Source organism: Pristis pectinata, chromosome 20 (genome assembly GCF_009764475.1).
Source record: "Pristis pectinata isolate sPriPec2 chromosome 20, sPriPec2.1.pri, whole genome shotgun sequence".
NCBI classification, from domain to species: Eukaryota; Metazoa; Chordata; class Chondrichthyes; order Rhinopristiformes; family Pristidae; genus Pristis; species Pristis pectinata.
In genome coordinates this window covers 8,657,603-8,673,673 of record NC_067424.1, presented here as the reverse complement: position 1 = coordinate 8,673,673, position 16,071 = coordinate 8,657,603, and the positions used below count along the sequence as shown (strand labels likewise).

General features: G+C 43.1%; 1 protein-coding gene and 1 pseudogene across 1 annotated transcript in view; one reads left to right on the top strand and one right to left on the bottom strand.

The window, feature by feature from the left end:
* LOC127580988 (uncharacterized) overlaps positions 1-14,743 on the bottom strand; it is a 67,185-nt gene extending 52,442 nt beyond the window's left edge. Inside the window, exon 1 of the mRNA XM_052035025.1 lies at positions 14,540-14,743. Within this exon, the coding sequence (XP_051890985.1) occupies positions 14,540-14,572 (33 nt within the window). The 5' untranslated portion in view covers positions 14,573-14,743. The remainder of the gene's footprint in view (positions 1-14,539) is intronic.
* LOC127581079 (uncharacterized) lies at positions 4,876-5,025 on the top strand (annotated as a pseudogene).
* Positions 14,744-16,071: the final 1,328 nt, after the last annotated feature.

Here is a 16,071-nt window from a genome sequence, read left to right as displayed (position 1 = left end):
ACAGTGCTATTTAGTTCCTTTATTCCTCACAATCTTTTTATTAATAGACTAGGTTCTACGGATATAATTCCTAATGCCCACACTGATAATGTGAGGAGTCCATGAGTATTGAGGATGACTGCATCTGTGGGTTCATTAGTGGTTGGTGAGATGAGTGTGGGACTCACAGGCAAATGCCATCAGTGGGGTAGGAAGTTCTTGGCAGGGAGGAGGTGATGGCTAGCATGGGAGGAAGTATAGTTCAGCTTCTGTTTGCTTCCATTGAAGAGACTTGAGGTACTTACTGCCATCCTGAATGCACCTCCTCCATTTTGAACAGTTTTAGACCACAGATTCCCAGGATGTTACATTTTATTCCCCCCAAGAAGGTCTGAGAACATTCTGAAATGGCTTCCTCTGCCTTCCTGGTGATTTCTTCCTGTGACTAGTCTAGTGTTGGGCATGCCTGCAATGAGGCCCTTCCTTTGCAGATGTCTTGTGTCATAGATGCTGGGGTTTGTTGGCCTTGGGGAGGATCCTGATGTTATTTTGCTCATCCTGCCAGATGACCTGGAAGACTTTGCAGAGGAAAGTCTCTGCAAAGTGGTATCTCTCACATGGTGTCTCTCCAGTGCCCTGGGATGTCTGATGTAGGTAGTCCAGCTCTCAGAATTTACAGGAGGGCAGGTATCACAGCTGGCTTGTAGACCATGTGTTCTGCACAGGATTTGAGGGTCTTGATCTTTGAATATTCCTCTCCTTGGATGCCCAAGGGCTGTGTTGACACTTTGGAAGCAGTGGTGAATTTCATCATCAATGTCTGCCTTCACAGAAAGGTGAAACCTGAGATATGGAAAGTGGTCTATGTTGTCTGAGGTGTCGTCATTGACTTCTATTGTCTGATGGTGCTGTTGTGCAGTGTGGGCAGGTAGGTAGAAGCCCCATATTTAAGGGTGTTAAGTATAAGGCACAATCTCTTATACACTTCAGTGAACAAGCAGACAGTGGCCTGAAACTCAACCTCTGAATGTGCACACACGCCAGCATTATCTGTCTTGTTCAGCTCAGAGACGGAGGTTGGAGTGATTTTAGTTTTGGAGAGGAGATGACATAGGTTGAATAGTTTCTCATTTGTCCTGAAGATCAGCTCCACTTTAGTGGGCCACTTGTTGAAAGTGGACTTTTTTTTGTTCTAATTGTGTTCCTTCTTATAAAAATTGTGTATAATTTATGTTTGTTTTTCTTGTGAATGCTGTTTATCTGATACTATGTACCTGTGATTAAGTCTTCAATTGCACCTGTGCACACATGCACTTGTGCATATGACAATAAACTCGACTTTGACTTTGAAGATGAAGTGAGAAAGCCTGAGCTGAGGGTTGGAGCTCGACACAAGTCTGCACTGGATTGGGTATCAGCACTGCAGATTGGTTTTATTTGATAAATTGACCTTTTTCTTAGGTGGTCCCTTAAAATAGAGGATGACTTGCTTCTATGGGTTCTGGAGTGAGTGATGACACCAATGTTGGACCTTCAGATTCTATCACTGATAAGGTAGGAGGTGCATATTGGGACACGTGGGTGGGTAGCTTGTGAGGGGGAACACTCCTGGGCTTCCATGTGATCCCAACTCATGGACTCAAAGTTCTCAGTGCTATCCTGAATGTTTCTTTTCTACTCTGAGTGGTCATGGGTCAGGGATTTCCAGGACCCAGTAGGAATGTTTCATTCTATTTAAGAGACTCTTAGAACATCCTTGAATCTTTTCCTCTGAATCTTTGCTAGTTTATTCCTATGACAGAGTGATCCCTGCCTTTCTACATGCACCTGAGATTTGGAATACCTGCAATAGGCACCTCAAAGCACAGGAGGGATACCTTTGCAAAGATGCCTTCTTTGCAAAAACTTCCAAATCCACTGGCAGGATAAGTAAACCAATACCAGTGTCCTCTCCCCAGCCAACATCCCTGGTGTTAAGACCTGAAGTGCCCTCTGTCAGTTGATTTCCAGGCCCGGTACCAGAGCTCTGAAACAAACACTATATTCGACAAGCATTTAAAAACAAGTAAAATGTCTTGCAGTTACATGATGCCTTCTTCATACCTTCCAATATAACTCAAAGTGTTTTACCGACATTGACTGAAATGTTGCTTCTGTTGTAAAGCAGGACATGCAGAGACCAACTGCTCTGTGAGTACAAATAGTCCATTTCAGAGATGCTGATTGGTGGATCATTGTTGGTGAGGGCATCAGGTGTGACTTCCCTGCTCCTGGGATCCTGTACATCCCCCGAGAGACCAATGGAGTCTCAAGACCCCATGTAAAAGGTGAGAACTCCAACAGTGTAATCTCTGGATGAGTCTCTGCAGTAGGGCATTTAGCATCATCCTTCTTTGCCGCTAAAGACTGAGTAATTTTCTCAATTGTTTCAGAGCCCATTGTATTAACAGTGCACTGTATTAACAGATTCAGCTGCCAACCACAATCAATATCTATCCTGCAACTGAAGCAGACACGATGAAGAAATCTTTGCTACACTTATTGAATGTGGCTCCTGTTACTCATAAACTGCCAGCATGAGAGAACAAAATAGGCAAAATGCCTTGCGCTATCTTGCCAATAAGACGGAGGACCAAAAGTAAAGCACCCACCCCCCCATAGTGCATGATACACACATGGGGACAAACCCAAACTTTCCATAGAGCAAACAAAAAAGTGTGCCCTGGTCACAAATCCATTTATTCTACACTATAAGTAAGTGACTGACAATAATCAATGCTATATTGGAATGCACTTCTGGAATACAAACAGCACAGGGATAATCAAGAATAATTGCAAAGCAATTCAAACAGAAACAGTGCACAGAATGTAACTTTAAATTGTGTTAGTGCTAGGCTAAGCTGTGATAGAAAGGGTTGGTGGGATAGGTTCCCTCTTTACTATATTAACTCAATAACACTTTTGTGCCTAAACTTTGAACGGGAGATTGGTATGTTCACGTTTAAGTAGGAAGGCCCAATAGGAACAAAATAAACTGCCCTGCTCCTGCCTCTCCACTGGGACCTGGCTGCTCTTAACTCAAAAGCCAATTATGCTTCAAATCACCGTTAGCAGAATGTCCTGGCAATTGATTAACAGTAAACGTGAATACTTCATAAATCATTTTGTAAATACAAAAGTTAATTATTAAATTTTGACATTGACTATTCTGTTGAGTTTATTCTAAATCTGAAAGAAGTACTGAGATTGATAAGGACAATAATAAAGACAGCAAGGTGAGCTACAGACAGAGAAACTGTGCTGGAGATTAATATTTGGGCTTCAGCTCCTGCCTCTATATATCCACCACCTCCAACCCCAATCTTCCTCTGACCACTGCATCTTGTGCTTCTACAATGATGGCAGGGACCTCAGCTGCCTGGGTCCCAGTCACTGGAACTCCGTGTGATATCTAACATTAAAGAGATATTTTCATAGCAATGCTTTTAAATACACATCTGATCCTCTAATGTTATAATTTGGCATATACTGTCATCTGTTTATTCTATCATGCACTGTAGGGTTCATCTGTCAGATTTTTGTAAAAATAGTCTGGGAATGGAAAAGTTGTTCATGAAATCCTGTATTATTTCCTTATATTTTCTAACATCACAAATTCTTGCTGCCAAAGTCCTCTCCAAAACTTGCATATGTGTGTGCGCGTGTACGCACCTGTGTGTGTGTGCGTGCACACATGCGTGTTTGTGTCTTTGTGTGCATATATGTGCTTTTTTGTTTATCCCTATATGCTTGGGAATGTGCCTGTGTAGATGTGTCTGAATCCATGTGCATGTCCATGTGTCTTAAGTTCACATGTGCTTGTACATGACCCCACGTGTTTCTGTCTGTGCTTTTGTATGTGACTGTATCTATGTGTGAGAGAGAGAGAGAGCGACACCTGTCCTTGTGCATTTGTGTCTATATGTCTTGTGCTGTGTGTCCTCTGTGTATACATTTCTGTCCACATGTATACATGTCTCTGTGTGTGTGTGTGTGTGTGTGTGTGCGTGTGCGTGCGTGTCCAAAATTGTCACACCTCATGGCACAGAAGGATGCTTCTTGACCCATTACATCCAAAGGTTTACGTACCTATGTATGTCTGCAGCTCTCCACATGTGTCTGTGTGCCCTTGTAACTGTGTGTCCCTGTCTGTGTGTAAGTGAACATGGGAGTATGTGTCAGTGAGTTTGCATGACAGTGCCTGTACTTGCGCATGTATGTCAATGGGCAGGTCAGGGGAGTTCCAGCTGCATCTTTGTGGTTTTTCAAAAGATACCTTTCATAGATCTATTTTGAGTTTTTGGAATGACAAAATGAATCACATCTGGGGTGAAATTCCTTGGGAATTGACCAGACATTATAAATGAGGAAGAGCCTTCATTTAACAATTGACCTCGCTACCTTTTCAATGATTGTAACTCCACGGTACAGACTGGATTTACAGGTATCAGGTGTGGTGAAGAGACCCTGCTCCCTCCTCAAACCCTCACCAAAGTATGAAGATCAGCTACAGATAAAACTGAGTCATTGAGAAGTAATGTTCCATTGAAGCTAGTAAACGGACTTATCGCAGCTCTCCTTAATGAATCTAAAGGCCATAGGTTCACGCACCTCTCAATGCATTGGCACATAATCATAGCTGACAGGTCAGTGCAACTATGATACAATACTGTATCCTCAGTGGTTCTATACTGCTTAATATTCTCTGGGCAAATGAAAGTTCCCATTACATTGTTAAGGGTTTTCCTAGTGACTTGCTCGATATTTATGCCTCAGCTCACAGGATTCAGAGTTCATCATGAATATGCTGCAGAAAGAAATAATTGTTGTATATGGTTTGTTTTTTTATGATGAATAAAGTTTATTTTGGAATAAAAAAAATGGTTCTCCCAGGTCGAGGCTATCCCATTGCACTTTGGGTGCGCTGACGCCTGCGATGTCCCCAAATGCGGGACACTCGACTGCAAAATTTGTGGTAGTGGGGGACTGTGTTCGCGCTTTCCCCTGATATTTAATTAAAAGACAGAATTGATGGCCTCCTTTCCCCGCAGCATGGCGCTGACGAAGAAATACCAAAACAGAGCCACGAGTGGCATCGGTGCTGTGTTTTTTTTAATATATAAAAAGATTGATCTGTACACAAATGTAAAGGTTTGCACTCTTTTATTGTTGTATATTTTTTTATGATGAATAAAGTCTATTTTGGATTTTAAAAAATTGACTGTGGGGTGATATCCTGTGGTTGTGAAATGTGTTAAAGGGAAGTAGTGTATTTCTTGCTCTAGCAACAAACAATCCATTGGAGGAACTCTGCGAGTTGAGCAGCATCTGTGGGGGAGATAGGAATGTTAACGTTCCGGGTCAAAACCCTGCACCGGAACCTGTGTCTCTATTTCTTGCTTAAGTCCTGGCTTGAAACCTTTCGTTCCTCCCACCAAAAACCATCTCCTTCCCTTCCTCAGTTCCTCTCCCACTCTCCCTCCTTCCATCCTTTGTTCCCCTCCTCTCTCTGATCTCCTTGTTCTCCCTCCAGTGCTGGGTATCCCACTCCCTCCACTGCTCAACCCCTGCCCCTACTCTCTAACTCCGAGAAAAGCCCTGAGCAGTTTGCAGCCTAAGTTTGAAAATGATTGGGCAACTTCTGCCCAGGTCCTAGTGGCCAGTCTCTGGCCTAGCAGGGACCCCCAGGTCCCATCCCACAACTCCTGGGCCTCCTCTGAAAGGAGGGAGGTGGCCAACTGCCTGATACAGCCTGGTGCTAGCAGTCTCTCAGGCCGGTCTCTGATGAGCCTCGGCTAGGTTGTTGGATCCCGCTCCATCCTCATTAATCCATGCTTGGTGGGGATGGATTCATCCCAGCTCTCGGGAATTGACTCACACCTCCACTGTTACCAGAAGCCTAGTGATTAAGGGGATGGGGGGAAACCAAGGAGAAGGAAGCAATGGGCAAGGGTAATGCTAGGATAAGGTCCTTAGTTGCTCTCAGTCAAACACCATGGGCAGACCATGTCAATCACATGTCTATCACCACGATCCTGAAACACACACATCATTCTGAGCTCTGTCTTGGGAGGGATTCATGGCTGTGCTCAAGGCTTCCTCGAAGAAGTACAACATGCCCACTCCTGGAAGCCTCTGGATCACAACCAATCAAAGTGATGAAAGGGCTTTCAGGATGTTATTGAGAACCTTGGGGCCATGCATCAGGAGCACACAGAAGTCCTGTGTGTGTGAGTGTGTGTGTGTGTGTGTGTTTAAGTGGGCATCATGAGCACGTCTATATACACATATGTGAAAATGCCTCTGGACCCCCTTGATATTGGACTACAATCCCACCCTATTATAAGTCCATGTGGTGGGAACACCCACCCAACACTGATAATAAAATTCACCAGCTCAACCTTTGGTTGCCTAAGAAAGAGTGGGATCCCACAATGGCCACCTCAAAAACCACAGAAACAAGTCATCCTTAACCACACTGAACTGCCTTAGAAGAAGAGGAGGAAGTAGTCACCAGAATACAACACTACATGTCCTTTATACAAAAGGCTATTTGCAGCTGGAAACAAAAATTGTGTCCTAGAAGAGATTTGTAATAACAGCACGCACTCCAGCATAAACAACGCTGTGTCTTAGATTCCAACTGTTGTCATATTTTTCTGTGGTATTGCATAACTTAAAACAAGACACAAACCACCATTATTATTCTTATGATTAATGTGGCTCTGTCAGATTAAGAGTCCCAATTTAAATTGCTCTTTAACATGGAGTGCATGCTGTCTTTTAAGACAGTGATGATACCTACAGTTTTAATCTGTTATCCTTTTCCATTCACTAATTCTAATTAAAAGAACAACAGACAGTTTGAATCATAGAATTGTGACTGAACTCTATCCTGCTTGGTAATTTACATATTCATCTCCTCTTGCTTATTTACATATTTTTGTTTGCTCCTCCGGTAGACTGACCTCCTGTGATTCCCTAATGCTGTTACTATCTTGGTTACACAGCTGCACTGCTATTATTCTCTCCTACCCTCAATCCCACACAGAACCCGTGTTCTGATGAAAGGTCACCGACTTGAAACATTAATTCTGCTTCTCTCTGCTGAGTATTTCCAGCTTTTTCTGGTTTTATTTCAGATTTCCGGCATCTGCCGTATTTTGCTTTGCTGCATACTGTTAAACATTGGGACATGAAGTTCATGGGTAGAACCTCTAACCTTAACTGTAAGCTTTGAAAATTCTATTGTTCAATGTGGAAGAATACAATGTTTTTGTAATAATATTAATGGACAACTAACTTTAATTGACAACCACACCCAGACTGATAATAACAATCGAGAAAGCTTTCATGATCCCAAACCCTAACCACAACCTTGAATGATCCCTGCTGCAGCTGTAAATGCTAATATTCCCTGAATCATGTCCGTAGGTGTTTGTGGCCACTCTTCGCCACCACTCAAGTTGGGAGTTTTCAAACCTATTTCAATTAGGATGAAGGACTGCCATTTATTCCAAAACCATGATGAACCCCAAAGTGCTCTACATCAATGTTAGCCCAAAACCTCAGCTCAGTTGGTGCTATCTGAGGCAGAGGTTCTGGGTTCAAGTTCTGCTCCAGAGAGGATTACAAATACCTAAGCTGATGTTCCAGTGCGCAACTGAGGGGCTGTTACATTATTGAGCCTCAGAAATTAAACTGAGGCTACGCAAAAGATCTTATGGTTAGCCCTGGTGGCCATGACAAAGCGGTGAGCTCGATATGAAAAGGCAGCAATAATATCCCGTGCAAGGCATTGATGTCAGAATGTAGACACAAAGGACTGCAGATGCTGGAATCTAGAACAACAAAAAAAAGTGCTGGAGGAATTGAATGGGTCAGCCAGCATCGGTGGAGTGAGATGGGCGACCGACGTTTCGGGTCAAGACCCTTCTTTGGAGCTAGATTGAGATCCTTTTACTGACATCTCTTGCCAATCTCAAGGCGTTAAAGTGAATTGCACATTGAAATCTCTATAGACTCAATTTAACCCAGTAATAAATGCCTGTATAAGTCATTTAAGTCATTTTTGATATGTGCTCGAGAAACAGCCACAAATGGATCCAGTTTTTAGGCTAGGGTGTCATGAGTTCACAAGGCAGCAAACTATTTTGTTTAAACTTTAGGATTTATGGAGAAGCAAGCTTCAGACTTAATCCTTTTGAAAGAAATAATAACAACTTATTTTGGAACTACATATATACTCTCCACATGTGGACTGACTTAAGTATCAGTATTGCACAAGTTCTGATACTCTTCACAGAGAGAAGGATGTATAGACTTCTGTGGTATCATTTAGTGATTCGTTGGGAGAGTGTTGACTCATGCCAGCTTTGGATCTTCAAGCACTACAGGCTTCCCAACATGGAATGTTCAATGTGGAAGTATAAAGAGCAATTGTCAGCATTGGTATGATTGTGAGAGTTATACCCATAATTAATCTGGAAGTAGATAGGATAGCAACATTTAAGAGGCATTAGGACAGGCACATGAACAGACAGGGAATGGAGGGATATAGACCACGTGCAGGCAGATTGGTTAGTTGTATTAGCATGGTCAGCACAGACATCGTGGGCCAAAGGGCCTGTTCCTGTGCTATACTGTTCTACCTTCTATGTTTTAATCCCCTCATGGGTGTGCTGGTTACAGACACCGAGCAGATTTTCTTCTTCACTGCCTGAAGCTGGTAACTGCAGAATTATACGATAAGATGGACTCTGATCTCACAGTCTACCTTGTTGTGACCTTGCACCTTATTGCACTGCACTTCCTCTGTTGCTGTGACACTTTACTCTGTACTGTTATTGTTTTTACCTGTACTACATCAATGCACTCTGTACTAACCCAATGTAACTGCACTGTGTAATGAATTGATCTGTGTGATCAGTATGCAAGACAAGTTTTTCACTGTACCTCGGTACAAATGACAATAATAAACCAATACCAATACAGAATAAGATGGTATCAATGTTTGTGCCTCATGCAAACCCTCTCCCCACTCCCCATCCAACCCCTTCATCGTGACCTCCCCTTCTTCCTTAAATGCAGGTGAAGCAGGAAATCTGCCACTATGTTTTCCTGTGCACTTTCATTATAGAATGGAGAAAGTCTTATCTTATCTTATTATCTGGGCATGTTGTAGCTCAGCTGGGTGTTGGTTACCCAGGTGATTGCCTGAAAATGTTAGTATAAACCCTGATATTCTTCTTCACTGAACAAATAAAAAGTAAAAGCATTTCTAAACAGGATTGTATATCAGAGCCACAAACAATTTCACCCTTGGTAAACATTATGCTTCAATACATCAGTTTAAAATACAAACCATTGATTCTTAACTGGTCTCCTAAATTCCTGCTTTCATTGGATTAGATAAAGCAATCAGCATAGACATAAGCCATTTGATCCATCTAACTCATGCTAGTGTTTATGCCGCCCAGTTTTTTCCCCTTCTGCACACACCAGCAAACCTCACGACTGGGAATTATTCCTTCTTCTCTCATGTGTTTATTTAAACTCCCCATTAACACAGCCACACCCTTGTAACCATATCATCTGCTAACAGTGACAGTAATTGATGTGATAATGCAGTGGTTAAATTCTCAGACTAATAGCTAGAGATCTAGACTATCGATCCTGAGTTCAGATCCCATAGTGAATTCAAATAAATAAAAAGTATTTTTGAAGGAAAAAAAAGCTAATCTCAATGATGGCAAACATGAAACCAGATGAAGGAGCCTGACCCAAAACATTGACTGTCAACTTCCCTTTGCAGATGCTGCCTGACCTGCTGAATTTGGTTTTTTGCTCCAGTTTCCAGCATCTGCATCTCTTGTGTCTCCATGTAAAAACCCATCTGGTTCTCTGATGTTGCATAGGGAAGGAAATCTGCTATCCTCACCCAGTCTGGACTGTATCTGACTCCTGACCCCCACCACTGAAGACTGTCTAGCCTCCTCAACTGAGGGCCAATCGGGGGTAGACAATAAATGTTGGCATTGCCGGTGATGGCCTATGAACAAATAAATTCTCACTATTCTTTGGCAGGTCTTTTATGAATTTCCTTCTCAATTTATGTGACTATTATACAACAAGGACTCCTAGTTTGAATACAAATAACCCTGTCAAACCTGTTGAAGATCACTGTCAGGTCACTCTTTGGCTTGCCTTCATCCCAGAACAGAACCCCACCCCATCCAATCCTGTTGAATAGATAACCTGGAGAGTAATATGCAGAGAGCCTTCCATTCATTGAGGTGACCAACCATCTTCTTAAAGCCTTCTCTCCTTCTCCACCCACCTCGTCTCCAGCTCTTGGGATACCAGTGCCCCTAAGATTGACACCATCGACTCATGCTAATTACTGCCTTTGCGCTAAGTAACCAAGACAGATCGCCCCAGTTCTGCTCTGTCACCCACCTGCCATCCTGCCCATGAACCCGCAACTACCCTCAGTGTTGCTCTGTCCTTCGCTCACTCCTTCTCCAAGCTCATCAACAGAAAATGCTGAGAACACTCAGCAGGTCAGGCAGGAGCTGTGGAGATCTGATGAAGGGTCCTTGGCCTGAAACATTAATCTGTTTCTCTCTCCACAGATGCTGCCTGACCTGCTGAGTGTTTCCAGCATTTTCCATTTTTGTTTCAGATTTTCAGCATCTGCATTTCTTTTTTGATTTCTACAAGCTCATCTTGTCCATAAGACCCATTCCCTACTCTCTTAGCTCTAGTCCACTGAACAGCTGGGCCCACAAATTTCCTTGCTGCAAGCCCTCCCCATGCCAACTACATTGTTAATGCTTCCTTCATAAACACCTTGGGATTTACTTCATTAAAGACGTCACACATGTCTGTGTGTGCTGCGTTATTGTAAGCTTTTGTACCTGAGAACCTCTCTCACTCACTTTTACATCCAGTATTTTTAGGCGGTGATTGAAAATGTGATGGTCTTCCTGGATGATATCCTAAGATGCTCTCCAATGCAACGATTCACTCCACAATATTTAGTAATGCTGATACCATAGTCATTGGCTTGTGCAGAATTTTGGGTGCAAATGGAACAGTTAGACTGGAGACACAACAAAGAATGGGAGATAATGGAGAAAGGAACAGAAATCTAAGCTGGTGGGGTAAGATGAAGGTGCATTTCTTTGGTATTGACTTAAAAGATAGATGTAAGCTCTTCAACCTGAAACATTAATTCTGTTTTTCTCTCCCCTGACCTGCTGAGTACTTCAATGATTTCTGTGTTCTTCTTAGATTTCCAGCATCTGCAATATTTTGCTTTTGATTACTGGTATTGACTTTCTTGGCTGGTCAAGGAAGGCTAACCAGTTTGGGTGTGTTTTCTTTGGAGGTTAGAGGAAAGAGGGGTGATCTTATTGAAAAATATCTGATCCTAAGGGGGCATGACATTGAGATGTTTTCAGCAGTGGGAGAGTCTTGAACAAGGGCACATAGTTTCAAGATAAGGGGGTGGTCATTTAAAACTGAGGGATGCTGAAATTTCTTCTCGCCAGGTGGTGGTGAACCTCTGGAATTCTCTACCGTGGAGAGTTGGAGAGTCCAGATCATTAAAAATACTTAAACTGGGAGTAGATACAACATTGAATGGGGTAGATCAGCCAGATTGTATTGAATGGTAGGGCAGGTTTGAATGGTCCAGATAGCTTACTCCTTCTCCTATTATCTTCTGCGTTCTCGTGGCAGAACAGTCTGTTTCTGTTAAACATTGTCTTCCATTTATTGTCAAGCCACCAAACGTTTTGATGATGTCAGTCTCAGGGTTTGCTGAACCTTGGTGACCAATACTAACGTTCACTTCTTTCTTGGCAGCCCTGGTGGTTTTTGCAGCAAGTCCTTTCTTAGTAACTGCCTTGATCACACCTACAGCCACTGTCTGTCACATGTCAAACAGTGACTGTAGCAAAGAGGTGGAGATTCACAAAAGTATTCCACATACATAGGCGTGTGGGGATTATCCTGGTGTTTTTCTGTAAGGGAAAGTACGTGCCAGAGGCACACATGAATCCTGGTAAAAAAAAGGGAAATCTTGGCATAATAGCATAGATCCTAGAACAGTGCAGGAGGATGTCATAGAGTCATACAGCATGCAAACAGGCCCTTCAGCCCAGTTGGACCATCCTGACCAAGATGCCCATCTAAGTTAGTCCCATTTGCCTGCATTTGGCCCATATCCCTCTAAACCTTCCCTATCCATGTACCTGTGCAACCATCTTTTAAAAGTTGTTATTGCACCTGTCTCAGCCACTTCCAGAGGAAGCTCATTCCATTTATGTACCACCATCTGTGTAAAAAAAGTTGCCCCTCAGTGTCCTATTAAATCTTTCCCTTCTCACCTTAAACTTATGCCTTCTAGTTCTTGATTCCCCAACCCTGGGAAAAAGACAGAGTGCTTTCACACTTTCTATGCCCCTCATGATTTTATATACCTCTATAAGATAAGCCCATCGCTTTTAAAAAGCTATCCAGCTAATCCCACCCTCCTCACCCCTTCCACAAGACCCTAGTATGGAGAATCCAATGCACAGGATCGCAAGAGGCTGCAGAGGGTTGTAAACTCAGCCAGCTCCATCACGGGCACAGCCCTCCCTGCCTCCGAGGACATCTTCAAGAGGCGGTGCCTCAAGAAGCTGGCATCCATCACTAAGGACCCTCACCACCCGGGACATGCCCTCTTCTCGTCACTACCATCAGGAAGGAGGTACAGGAGCCTGAAGACCCGCACTCAACAATTCAGGAACAGCTTCTTCCCCTCTGCCATCAAATTTTTGAAACCATGAACACTACCTCATTATTCCTTTCTTTGCACTATTTATTTATTTTTGTAATTCACAGTAATTTTGTGTCTTTGCACTGTACTGCTGCCACAAAACAACAAATTTCACATCATATAAATCAGTGATAATAAATCTGATTCTGATTCTACGAATCTCTCCTTCTCAAAAGGTAGCTCTCCAGAAAAGATGGGTCCCTAACTGATCTTTCAATAATGAAGGAGTTAGGTCATCTAGAAGAAGTATTCACAGGGCAGGGGTTCGGGTGGGGAGGGGAAAACCTAAACCTCTCGGCTGGAAAAAAAACTGGTCACTAGTAATCACAAATTCAGCGATTAGGCAGATGTCCCTCAGGGAGATTAGAGATTAGAATTGCATAGAGTGATTGGAGCAAATGAGACAAACTCTTTATATGCACACATAGGGTAAGTGAGTAAAACAACATGGTTAGATAAAGAGAACATTCATATGAAAGATAAACTTCTTAGAGATATCGATCCAAAGGCCAGTTTCCACTCAAAAAAATTCTACATTTATCTCAAATTTCCTTCTGAGAGTTAATCTTGAATCGGTTTCCACTATCAGGCAGGTACTTTCCAGCTCACCAACTTTTTGTACTTGCTCAGATGAGAGAGAAAAGGGAGATGCAGACTAAAAATGGAAAATATGTGTGCACCGTAGCAAGTCACAGTGGCCAGTGGCCAAAAGCACCCACAGTTTCAAATATCTTATCTGCTTATCTTATTCCTCTCCTTTCATGTATCTCAAGTACACACACACACACACAGCTTGGTAACAGATGCCTGCTTGGCAGGATCAGTGAGAGAAATAGGAATTCTTAAAGCCTGCCCTTCAGTTTACTTCAATTCTTAATGCTTAATATTACAACCATTCTTTACTAAACGATTTCTGGCAAGTCATTTGTTCAAAATGTTTCTAGCTGTAGTTACCAGGAGGTGATAGCTAAGTTTGCAGCAGTTAAATAATTTTGGATTAAAGTCATTGCACAGTTTTGCAAGAGCCAAGTTTTGCACAGCAAGATTCCTCAAAAAAGTATGGAAATTTATTTGAGCGATTATAGGTTGGAAGATTAGCTAGTACACTCGGGAGGGCTCCCCACTAAAATAGAATCAAGGGATTTTATACATGTACCTGTTGGAGCACACGGGGGTTTGGTTTGATGGATCCCACTGGAAAGCAACCTCTGCAAAATGGGACTTGGATAATGTCTGGATGTGGCGACAAGAGTAGTGCCGGCTGTCACTAGCTGAGGTGCAATTCAAGCACGCTGCTGCATGCTAATTAACTGGAAAGTCAGGCAGACTCACAGATAGGAACCTCACTTGGCCTTTGCCTCAAGAGATGGTGATTTCCAGGGACTGGACTAACAACACGAAAGGGACAACGGGATAGAGATAAAGAGACACAGGACATTTCTATGGAGGCACTTTTAAAATGCAGCATTTCGGACAGAGAAAGGCAACAGTCACCAACTACGAAAGTGAAAGTATAGGCAAAACATATCGATGCTACCTAATCAGTAAACCTCAGGTACTCCACGCCTGAGGCGAACCGAGCCTCCCTCTGCAAGATAACTTTCCTTGTGGCATTAAGTCCAACAATAGAGTGAAGCTCCTCACTGTAGGAAAGCCCTCACTGGAGACCGTGTAGCGCCAGCTGTCACTAACCTCGCGTTTGCAGAGAGTCGCTTGCTTCTTCATAGGGAGCAGATGTTAGGAGTAACTCCTGGGTCTGGATAACGCGCCTTTTCAGGGGCACTTCACATCACATTTGTCAGCGCGCATGGCTCAGTGGCTACGGGTAATACCTGGGATGAACGAGCACACTCACTCTGTCTCTCTCTCTCTCTCTCTCTCTCTCTCTCTCGCTGCGGAGACGAAATTTCGCAACCCACCCCCTGGGCCATGTGATTTCCCGGCAGCCAGACTCTTTTGAGAGAGAACGAGCAACAGTTGTTGCACAGCGACCCGAGCGGCTCTCCGGAGTCCGGCACTCGCTCTCCGTCTGATCACCGGGAGGCAGGCAGTCGGTGAAGCACGCTTCGGTGTGAGCACCGTGCAGTGTCCATTACTGACCCGGGACGGTGTCCAATACTGACCCGGGACGGCGAACATTACTGACCCGAGTCGGTGTCCATCCCTGACCCAGAGCAGTGTCCATTACTGACCCGGGACGGTGTCCAATACTGACCCGGGACGGCGAACATTACCGACCCGGTACAGTGTCCCTTACTGACTCAGTTCAGTTTCCATCAGAGATCCAGTACTGTGTCCATTATTGACCCAGTACAGTGTTCATTATTGACCCGGTTTAGTGCACATTACTGACCAGGCATAGAGTCCATTACTGACCCAGTGCAGTGTCCATTATTAACCTGTTAACCACTGACCTGATAAGTAAGAAACATTATGGCCATTTGATGCAGAGAGCAATCCTACCCCCTGCAGTAATCTGAACGATTACTGCACACCTCATGACCACATTCATTGGCCTGTTAGATAGTATCTAATTGAAGAACCTTTTCAAAATTTTGAATGTTTAACATTGCCTTTCTCCCTGTTCATTCTTAAAATAATTTAATGAGGTTGTTCTAACAATATATCCTGTTTTGAAATCTCTTTTGAATATTCACTCTTTAACTTTAGGTATGACTGTACATTGTTTATAATGAATAGTATTTTTATTAATTATGATATTTTCAGACTTCTGAGTGGGATGCAGATGAGTTGAAGCACTTTCTCGACTTCTGCATGGCTGATCATGTGAAAGATGTTGAACCCCTTTGGTTTTGAAGTTTGTTCCCTGGCTGAGGCTCAATCCTCAATTAGTCAAAAATTCTCATGTTAAACTGGCTGTAGCTTCACTTGATGCCAAGAACACACGTTCCTTCCATTGCTACAGAACAATTGTAAGTTAATATACCATATGATGTTGGTTGTATTCACATAAACTTGGCCAAACTTGATGGCCTCAGTGCCACCAGGCTCAAGGACAGCTTCTATCCCACTGTTATAAGATTATTGAATAGATCCTCTTGTACGATAAGATGGACTCTTGACTTCACAACCTACCTTGTCATTGGCCCTTGTACCTTATTGTCTGTCTGCACTGCACTTTCTCTGTAACTGTAATGCTTTATTCTGCATCTGTTTTGCTTTTCCCTTGTACTACCTCGATGTACTGATGTGGTGAAATGATC